Source organism: Papio anubis, chromosome 16, assembly GCF_008728515.1.
Source record: "Papio anubis isolate 15944 chromosome 16, Panubis1.0, whole genome shotgun sequence".
NCBI classification, from domain to species: Eukaryota; Metazoa; Chordata; class Mammalia; order Primates; family Cercopithecidae; genus Papio; species Papio anubis.
The window spans coordinates 14,444,411-14,455,539 of NC_044991.1; the positions used below are offsets into that span (position 1 = coordinate 14,444,411).

General features: G+C 50.3%; 1 protein-coding gene across 1 annotated transcript; it reads right to left on the minus strand.

Annotated features, from left to right (window-relative positions):
* Nucleotides 1–532: 532 nt before the first annotated feature.
* LOC101006107 (apolipoprotein L1) lies at nucleotides 533–10,694 on the minus strand. Its single transcript, NM_001302101.1, is given in 5 exon segments — nucleotides 533–1,427; nucleotides 4,526–4,652; nucleotides 8,335–8,381; nucleotides 8,560–8,613; nucleotides 10,651–10,694. Coding segments are annotated over 5 exon segments (1,167 nt in total).
* Nucleotides 10,695–11,129: the final 435 nt, after the last annotated feature.

Here is an 11,129-nt window from a genome sequence, read left to right on the forward strand (position 1 = left end):
CACTTTTCCCTTGTTTCAGGCTCCAGAATTCCTGCCTTCTCCTTCCCGCACTTGCCATCTGCATTAACCCCTCCCCTGCTGTGCTCAGCTGCAGAAATGCCAAAGTCACTAACACTCAGTTCCATAAACTTTACCTCACTCTCTTTATCCCCCTAATAAAATGTTTGGGTTTGGGCCAAATGCGGTGGTTCACACCTGTAATCCCAGTACTTTGGGAGGCCAAGGTGGGTGGATCAAGAGGTCAGGAGATAGAGACCATCCTGGCTAACATGGTGAAACCCCATCTCTATTAAAAATACAAAAATTAGCTGTGCGTGGTGGTGGGCGCCTGTAGTCCCAGCTACTTGGGAGGCTAAGGCAGGAGAATTGCTTGAACACAGGAGGCAGAGGTTGCAGTGAGCTGAGATCGCGCCATTGCACTCCAACTTGGCGACAGAGCAAGACTATGTCTCAAAAAAAAAAAAAAAAAAGTTTGCATTTTGTCTTGGCCCATCCCAGGCATCTCTCCCCTGGTGGTTGCCCTGCCCTGTGGTCACGGTTCTTGGCGCAGAGTCTCATACTTCTTGTTGAGAATGTTTAGCTTCTTCTCCAGCTCCTGAGCCACCTTCTTCAGCTCCTCAGCTGTCTTTGACTTTGCCCCCTCATGTAAGTGCTTTAACTGGCACACGAGGCCGACTACATCCAGCACGAAAAGGGCGCCTTCAAAGACCTTATCAACGATCTTGGCTCCTCTGATCACCTCTGTGGTGCGGGATTCAGCAACTCTCTCCATCTCTACAACTCTAGCCCTCTCTTCAACGCTTGTAGCTGAGACTGGCTCAGTGACCCGGTGGAGTGAGGCTGGGACATGTGATACTGAGTGAGGGTTGGCTCTAGCTTGCCTGATGGCACGGATGGCCTTCCCAGTGTCTTCTGTGAATTTGACAAGATTGACACGTAAGGAAATAAAGTTGGGTATGTTGTGATACAGAAACTCGTTCATCTCCTCCACCGTGTCAAGGCTTTTGTTGACCAGTTCATGGGCTTCGGCTTGTGCCCACCGCTTCTTTGCGTATTCCACGCTACCGCTGGTAATCCCGGTCAAGGCGGCTGCGATTCCCAACCCCGTCACAGGTTCCAAGAGCACAAGGCTGCTCCCCGCTGTGAAGGGTGCCAGACCCAGGCCGAGGAAGGTCAGGACACCAGAGGCAACGCCGAGAGTGCTGGAGAACGCATTGGCGATGGTGGCGCCTTTGTGGACCTTCTGAACCTCACCTGCAAGGTCGCAGAGCCTTCTTATTTTATCCTGAAGCTCCCTTTCCAACCGAGGAAACTCTTCTAAAAACCGCTTTCTGTGCTGCTGGACTTCTTCGAGCCAGTTTTTGTCTTTCATGACCATGTGTCTTATAAGCTTGTTCAGAGCTTTATAGAGCTCATCTGCCTCATCCCTGCACAAGGAAAGTTTAAAGGATTAAGAAATGCTGTTTCCCTGTCTGTGAAATCGGCTCCATGCGATCTCTATCCTGTGTAAATTGCAGAGCTCTCACTATCAATCAAATAGAAACAAATTTTACAAATGAAGAGAATTTAAGCTCAAACATGCTTTGTTCATCATAGATACCCCTCAGTACTTATTCCATATGGAAATAAATATCTTAAAGGCATCTCAGATGCTCTTTCGTGGTAGGTGTTTGATAAAGGTGCCTCCTCACTCAAGGGCAGGTCAACACCGTGACTGCCAAAATGTTTGGAGAGGGGAAAACTCTGCAGAGGAACAAAGAGCCGTGAGAGTGGGACAAAGACACCTTATTCCCAGGATGGCAGCAAAGTGAAGCATGAACTTTTCCCAAAGAGAGGCCTTCCCTTTGTCCTCAGCTCCTGGGAAGTGATCTCCAGGCTCCTGGAGTGTCCTGCCTGGTAGGAACATCTTTCTTTGCCTGGTGATTTGGCCATGGGACAGTGTAGCAATGTGATGGATGATGGGATTTGGCGCTATTTGGTGTCTTTCCTGACTTCCAGAGGACCTGGGGACTAAAGGTGTGAGACCTCAGGGAGGGGCTGGAGACTACAGGTCAGTCATGAGGGCAGCTTGTGATCCAACCCCAGCAAATATTCTGGACACTAAGACATGGGTTGAGAAAGACTTTCTCCTTGACCAGCTCCAGCGGGGCGCTTCAGAGCTTCTTCTCCACTAGGCGCCGACCTTGGCCTTCCACACCCACCCACTGCTTGCTGGACTTGCACTGCCCAGCTCAGCAAGAATCTCCCCAAGTCGGTTTAGGGAGGGTCCTCCCTGCTTGCTGTCTGAGCACTCTTTGCTATCTGATCATGCTCCTCACTCCCACCATTGATGGGTGAGTGTCTGACCTGCCTTTAGCGAGAATCCTGTTAGGCCAGTTTGGCAGGAACATCACACTCTGGTGTCTCCTGTCAGTCCTGTTCCATCTGCCGCCCCTCACCCTGGTGTTGGCTGTGACTCCCCCTCTGTCTTTACTGTGTTTGGAGCTGGACTCGGTCTCCCTCCCCTGTAACAACCATCCTGAATAAAGGCTTCCTTCCTGATTCCATGTGATTCACAGGAATGTTTCCTTAACTGGGTGAGCTTCCCTGATTGGCAGCACCCCATGTATTTTGTCCTACATTGACACAGGAGATCACAGCGTCCTGAGGACAATGAAGCTTCACACCTGAAGCCCTCCCAGACTCTGCCCTGTGTGTCTCTTCCTTAGGCTGATTTTAATCTGTGTTCTTTCTGTGTGATAAACCACAATCGTGAAATAGCAGTTTTTAGTGAGTTATATGAATCCTTCTAGTGAATTATAAAATCTAAAGATGATTTTAGGAATCCCCATTAATGTTCAGGTGGCGTCAAAGGTAAGGTGCCCTCAGATATTGCCGTCTGGCTACCTCTGAGTACTATAAATTCAAACAAAACCAAACCTCAGAGAGACAGGAGATCACTTTGCCTGGCGTCTGCTCCCTTCCAAGGCCTCATGCCCTTTCACCTGGCTGAAGGCTACTGGGTCCGGGCACTGCCCCAGTTGACCGGAGTGGGAGATCTGGGTATTCATTCTGGCTCCGCATGGACTCTCCAGCCACCTTACTGCCTCCTGACCTGCCCCCTGCACCCCCAACCTTCCAGGTCTCACTCGCAGATGTCACCAGCCTAACTGATGCCTTAGCAGTGACAGCTTCACCTGTGTGCACGCCAAGGCCATGTGCAATTTTATGGAACCTCTAGAAGACTCAGGACACTTTCAGAACCATCTATATAAATTGCTAATGCTGAAAAGACCTGAATTTGGACAAGAGGGTAGAGGAAGTGTTTTCCTTCTTGGTTGGAGATTTGTGAGTCTGCTCAGTACCCCTGAAATTATATACATTGACAGCAACTCATTCTACTATGGAAATGGTCTCTAAGGCATACTGCTTGCCATCGTCAGGGGCTTCTTTGTGTAGAAGAGAAGAAGATCCCAAAGGGTAGCCCAGAACTTGCCAGTTCCCAGGCAGGGTGTGAGAGACACAGGCAGCCATGACCCTCTATGTCCATGAGTGTTGGGATCATCCCGACAGAGAAGAAATATTCCTCTCCCACTCACATGTCCTCTGCAAGTTCATGACCTCCTTAAGTTTCAAGCCCTTGGTGCCTCTCTTGCCACACCCTAGTCCCAGCCCTGGTGCCTCAACCTTCCTACTTGTCCTACAACCAAGGCTGACTCTTGCTCCATCCTGACCCCAGGCTCTGACACTGGTCCTGGTCTCTCTTGGCCTTTGGGCAGGATCTTGGTCTTGGTTCCCCACCTTTGACCTGGAGTTCACTCTAAGGCCTTCACCATACTCCTATGACATTGACTTGCTATTTCTATTGGACAGATGACAGTTCCCAGTCTCCATGACATAAGCCTAGAGCCCAGGGACTGGGCACAGACAGAGCCGGAAAGAGACCCAGCGCTGTGCAACTCCACTCCAGCCTCTCAGCATCCTGGACCAGCAGAAAGGTCCTGCCGCCTTTATGGAATTCCTCAGATGAGAAAAAAGGCCCCAGCCAGCATCCCCAGGAACACACATCAATTAAGTCAGGATTTTTCGGACTTGTCCCAAAGGAAGTGCTGCTGGACTTCAAGAGGAAGACCCTTGACCCTGGTCTATTTCCACCAACCTTGTAAGATGTTAACGTTAACTGTGCACCTACTATGTGTCAGTCATTATGCTGAGTACTTTACATGCATGATCTCATTTTTCTCACAATAAAACTCCATGGATGAAGAAAGGCTGAAAGTGGGAAAGTAACTCGCAAATTTCCCATCACCAGCAGATGGCAGAAATGACCCTGTCCCTGTGGGCTTCCTGTCCCCTCAGCCTGAGACTATTCACTGCCAGCGAAGGACTGGGAGGAAATGTTCCTCCTGGACTGCCGAGAAGGTCATCCTCAAGCCCAGCAGAGGGGCCTGCCTGGAGGAGGTGTGTCTGTCAGGGAAAACTAGTCCAAGGGAGATCTGGGTGGCATCACCAGGGTTCCCAATGGAGATAACCCCATGGAGGTTACCTGGGCAGTTCAGCAGTAGCCACCACTCTCTCCCAGGCTTTATGGTCACTCAGCAGGAGTAGCATCTCCTGTGGGCTCACGTTTTTCTGGAAATAATTAAGGTAATCCTCAAGAGAAACGTTGCTCTCTAGTTGGAAAGAAAAAAGGATCAGGTTGGAGGAAAGTGTAGGGGAGCATAACAGCCATTGTGTAAAAGATGGTTACGTGTTAATTTTCCAGGACAGCTGTGGTGTGGGATACGTTTGATGGAGTCATCAGTGCTATCGAGGGAATTGTGTGCCCCCAAAATTCATATGCTGAAGCCCTAAAGTCAGATGACTATATTTGGAGATCAGGCCTTTAAGGAAGCAATTAAGACTGAATGAGATCACAAGGGTAGGACTCTAATCCTGTTAGAGGGCTAGTGTCCTATTGTAGGAAGTGAAAGAGACACAAGCAAGCCACATGATCACACAGCACAAAGGCAGCCTCCACAACCCAGCAAGAGAGTCCTCCCCAGACTCCAACCCTGCTGGCACCTTCAGCTTGGACTTCTTGCCTCTGGAAGTGTGAGAAAAGAAAAACCAGATGTTGAAGTCACCCAGCCTGTGATATTTTACCATAGCAGCCTGAGAATATTGAAACACCAGGGGAGTGCCACGGTGCTTTGGGGAGGAATGAATCCTTTTCAGCTCAGAACCAACACAAAGTGAGCCTTCCAGGCCAAGGAAGAGGAAACATCCCAGTGATCACTTCTATCTGCCACGTGCCTGTTGGGTGTCAAACACTTTATACCCCTGTCTTCAAAATGTGAGTTTCAACACATCATTGGGTTATGAAATTAGTCTATTGGTTCAAGAGCAGCATTTTGAAAAGAAAATCGATTTGAAAATATCAGAATGTAGCAAGCATAGCAGGGGTGAGTATTGTTTTTTGTGAGTTATTTCAAATATATATCCCTTATGTAAATGCCTGGAATCCAGATGTGTTTAGGCATTCCGAATTTTCACTATTTTAGAAAGGACACGGGGTGCATATGGTATATTCCTGACCATTCCCAGCAGAGGCTGGACTGCTCCCCGTAATCAAACCCACACATGTTTCAACAGTGAAACAAGCAAATATTCACATTAAATGGGGTAAATAATGGTAGGCCTACAAAGAACTCGAGTCAGTACAGAGCAGGATTACTCCTGGAGTCAGCTGCCCCCAAAATGTGTGGTTTGCAGGGATCTGGAAATTATGGAATTACAGATAATGGACTGGGGACTAGTATGTATTTGTGTGTGCACCAAGACATGGTGTAAAATTGTTTCCTGCTGTGGACACACAAGGGGCCCCATTCTTAATTCACAGAAGAAGAAAGTAAAATCCAGACAGCGAGAGTCACCGCCCAAAACCAGCAAGCAGGAAGCTCAGGATTTGACTCCAAGGCCAACGTTTCCTTGACATTGCTTCGAAGACTCCTTGTGTTTTAAAAATGCCTGTGATTTGGTATTAAACCACAGATCATCCTGTTTTGGAGGGACAGTTTCTTCCTTGGCCCCCTAGCCCAGCCCAGCCCAGCCCAGGAATCCGGGGTGGCCTAGGAGCTCCTGGCTTCTAATCTTCCCCGCCCTCCCCTCGTCTTGGACAGGACTCAGCACAGGCCAGTTTGCTGTCCAGGGCGGCTCCTGAGCAGGGCTGACTTGGTTGCCACTGCAACTCAGTGAGGGGAGGAAGCCGTCCTGAGGAAATGGGGCTTAGGGAAATGAACGCAGTGCTGACTCGGCTGGGCGAGGACTTGTCTTGTTTTTTCTTTTTCCTTCTTCACCAAAAGGAGGAAGGAAACCCAGGGTTGGATGGAGGGAACCTCCAGCACTAAATCTGTATATTTCTTGGTGGGGTGGGGCTGGTGGATATAAAAGCAAAATTAAAACAAAATCCAGCTCTGAAACATTCCTGGGCAAACAATACCTACGAGGCCTTGAGAACGGCTGTCACCCCCCTTAAACTGCAAGCTGTGGGAAACTGAACTGGGGTCACATCAGATGGGCGCTTCTGTTAGACACAAACAAAACTTAACCTTGGCCAGTCACGAGCAGCCAGCTGACAGCCGGCCATGCTGAGATGGGAATACTGGGAGTCACAGAAAACAGAACTCCAGGCAGCGGGTTCCCATGACGGACACAGAAGGAGCTGCTGAGGGGAAGCCAGCTGCAAGGACAGGGGGGAGGCGACGGGCCCACAGGACCCTGACAAACAGGAAGTGGCCAATCCGGCTAAGACCAGTAAAGATCTAACTCAGTGCTGGGTCGGGCTCACACGTTTCGCCTCACCTCAATCATACCCTCCTTGTCTCACTAAACCCACCCCCACCCCATCCGCGCCACAGCAGTTCCATGTATGCCTGTGTTTGGTACAAAACTGCGTGGTACCCACCCCATTCAAGTTCCAGGAAATTCCCACCTCTTCCCAGAAATCCTTATGCTTACTCCACCCCTTAATTTAATAAACCAGCAAAGGCAGAAACCCCAAACCACACTGGGCCCGACTGGCTCTTCTGAGTCCGCCTGCCTCCACCCCGGGCCTGCGCGTCTGCTTTGCAATGGCTGATTTGCTTTTGCTTTTGCTTGGACTTAACCTTTTTCTCTCTTCGATGTCAAAAACCTGGGCAAGGCTAAGGTCCGGTCTCACCTGCGTTCGGAGACCTCCCTAAACTCACCAGCACCAACGTGACCAGGGATTTTCCAACAAGGTAAACCAAAACAGGAAGTTTTGTAAGTGCAACCAATCAAGTCATGTCCTTATTGCAGTTTCATATTCACCTGATAAACATTGTCTCCCACCCTTTTTCACCATAGCACGAAGCCTCCTCCAGTTTGCTGTTTCCCAATTCAAGAATTCTTTCTTACTCAAATAAACTCTTTAAAATTCTACTGGGCCTCAGATTTTTCTTTGACCAGGGTATTTTAGATGACTGGACTCAACCCCTGCCTGGGGCAGTCATCCCTGCTCAGCAGGTGCTTGTGGTGGGCAGGGCAGGGCGGGTGCCCCTAACACAGCTGGGAGGACTGGGTGACTTCCACCTGGAATCAACAGGAGACAGGTAGAGGGGATGGGAACCAGCCCTTAGGGAGGCCCTACCGTGTGGCAGGCACCAGCCAGGCCAGATAGCTGTGTCATATTTGATCCTCAAGACAACATGGAGAAGTATTATTCTCATGGTACAGGAGAGGGGAGGTAAGGAGCGCCAGGTCACACAGAGGGGACGTGGCAAAGGCCAGACTGGGGTCCAGTTAAGTTGGAAGCTGGATCAGGCCTGATACATTCCCACAAGGCCACTCAGAGCAGAGGGGCTGGTGCAGGGCAAGAGCTGGAGGGAGGGGACCAGCCTCGGCTAGAAACACCCAGGGTCAGCTGGGAGCAGAGTGGGAGGTGACAGGTCGGGGCTGCTGGTCAACCTGCTCTCCCAGCCCTCCCCTCCTGGACCCTGCTCTCCCCCCACTCCCCTCCCCTGCTGGTTCCATTTCCCCAAGGCCGTCCTGCCCCACTTGAGACATTTGCTAGTGCCAGGATAGAGAAGAAGTGGGCTCCTGGGCCGTGCCTCCCCGAGGAGACGTCAGGATGCAGATGGCCCCACAGACCCCTGGGTCGGGGGACTCTATGCGGCTTCTCTTGGGGCTTGGAGCAGACTCATCGGTCTCCTTGTCCATCTGGGTTCCTCTGGGGCTCACTCAGCTGTGGAGGCACCACCCTCCATGCTAGGTGCGAGTGGGAACCAGCCAGGGAAGAGGAGGCGAGCCTACCTGGGTCCATGGTGCCAGCAGCCCGGTCACTGAGGGGCTTACCTTGAGGATCTCCTGTATCTGTCCCACCTGGATGGTTTTGCTGCACCCTTGAGGAGGAGAAAACAAATTGTGGGATTGAATGTGAGCTACCTGTGGACAGAGGGAGGCTTGAGCAGCCGGGGCTCTGCACATCCTTCTAGGGTGGCAGCAAATGTCAAGACCAACCTAACCCAGATTGTTTCTCTGTCACTGAGTCCCCATCACCTGCTATTTACAGACACTCACCTCGCTGTAGCTTCCTCTGCCCTCACTCCCACACCAAGGAAAAGTCCGCTTGTCCTGTTGGGGTATGAGGAGAAGATAATCAGAGGAGGGACAGCCAATCATTACAGAAAACTACAGAGTCCGTACACAGGAATAGAGATGGGGAAGAAGGTTCTGACAATGACCTGGGCCTGAGAACATGTGTGATAACTGGTTGATGATAGCCAGTGTGTATTGCGTGTCTGTGATGTGCAGGGCTCCTTACATGTGTCTCATTCGATGACCACACACAGCCCGGGAGATGGGAACCACCTTCCCCATTCAAACACAGAGGAATCCACAAAGTTAGGGAACCTGCCCGTGTTTTTCACAATAGTGCTAGAGCCAGGACTACTTAGCTTCAGCCCCATGTCTTCAATGACTGTGCTCTCCTTCAATATACAATACTCAGTCATGTGCGCTCATGGGAAATGACTCCTCATTGCAAATCCGTGTCTCACACTCTGTGCTCAACTAAAATGCGTCTTGGTGAATTCACTGCTGCTGCAGTATTGGACAGCCTGTCCCCCACGTCAGCTTCTCTAGGTCCTTTGTCCCACAAAGACCTGGATCCTACTCAGATGTAGGCTCAGCCCCTGCTGTGGCTGCGAGCCCTCCTGGTGCTGCCCTGTCCCCTCTGCTGTCCTTCCTGGTTGATGGACAGGGTGTTTCTAATTCTTCATGTAATTTATGCTACAAAGAACATCCTCCTTCTCCTAAAACTTTGCTCACATTTGAGATTATTTCCTTAAGATATGCGTAGGAGTAGAATTAGGTTTTATACCTACAGCCACACTGTATGCACATTGTACCAAATTCACACTCAAACTAGCAGTACATGAAGATGCCCATTCTTTCAGTCTCACTGGCTCTCAGTAGTCTCTTCTTTAGGACAAAAAAACCATATACACGACATGGAAATGTGAGAACTAAATATACTTGTTACCAATACCAATTAGTACAAAATTTAAAGCACAAAGGTAGCAGTTGGGATGTGAAGCACTGAAGGAAGGAGAAGGAAGATTAATATCGTCATTTTTTAAAGAGAGAAGTCAAGAAATACTGGGTACAACTGAGGGCATGAGAAAGTTGTAAGTAAACTGTTTACAGCTACAAAGTTGCTAATGGAAGACATAAAACTGGTGATAGAATGTTAGGAAAAGGTGGAGAGGAGAGATAGAGGGAGGATACAAATAAGATGAAAATGACTAATAATGATACTATAATTACTATTAATAATACGGCTTCAGGCCCATCGCAGTCAGGGGCGGCTCCAGGCATTACCATTTCTCTTTTCTCACCGTGTGTCTCTGCTCACTCCCTGGCACACCCACTTCCAGCAGCTGGTCTTTGTTTGCAGCCTTTATTTTAACAGCTCAGTGGTTTCCGGGCCCCCTGATGGGGTTCCATCCTCCAGCTCTCATACAAAAGCCCCCTCTCAAAAGCCACTCGCCTCCCTCTTTCCCCTTCCTGCCTTTATCCCAGGGTTCAGACACACAGATGTCTGTCTTCTGGGACCCCACGCACCAAGGGTAGAAGGCGGACCCAGTCCTGGGCAGCAGTTCACAAAGGCCGTATGCAGAGGGGTGTCTGGGTGCTTCTTGCTATAAGGGACAGGGGTGACAGGAGAGGGGGTTCCCTTCCCCTTGTTCCTGCTTTGCTCACTGTATGACTCCCTGGGCCAGGGCAGCCATTTCAACACCATGAACGACGAGGACACAGGAGGACCAGGAGAGAGCAGAGGAGCAGGAGGGCAGAGAGAGCTGCGGCCTCAGACTTGCCCGACACTTGTGAGGAGCTGCACCCAGGATCCCATCCTCTTTGGTCATTGTTGGCCTGGCTCAAACCCTGATCTGGGGCCTCTGCTGAGAATTGAGGCTGGATATTGCCCGTTAGCCTTGACTAGGATACAGCAGGTTCTCCCTGGGCGAGTCTGCTGGTTGGTCAATTCTGGGAAGGGACTTTGGTTCCTGAAAGAAACCCAGATGGCCCAGGCCCAGCCCAAGCCCTGCCCAACTGTGCAGCCCAGACCGGGGCCCTCCCTCCCACCTCAGCACTCTGAGCCAAGCTCACCAGATGCAGAGGACAAAGAGTCTCAGCAAAGCAGCTCCCTCCATGTCACTGCGGGGCCTCCTCCTTGAGCAGGAATAAAGGGGTCGACACAGTGTGGTCCTCCTGAGAAATCACCATTTTCATTTCATTTTTGAGAAACGGTTTTGCTCTGTCGCCCAGGCTGGAGTGCTTTGGCGCCATCCTAGCTCATTGCAGCCTAGATCTACTGGGCTCAAGTGATCCTCCTCCTTCAACCTTCTGAGTAGCTGGGACTACAGGTGCACGCCACCATGCTGGGCTAATTTGTTAATTTTTAATTTCATAGAGACAACATCTCCTGTGTTTTCCAGGCTGTCTTGAACTCCTGGCCTCTAGTGATCCTCCCGCTTCTACCTCCCACAGCACTGGGGTTACAAGCCACAGCCATAGTGCTTTCTATCTTGACGGGCATCTCTTCTTAGTGAAGAAAAATAAGACCATGACTCAGATTTCACAGAAAT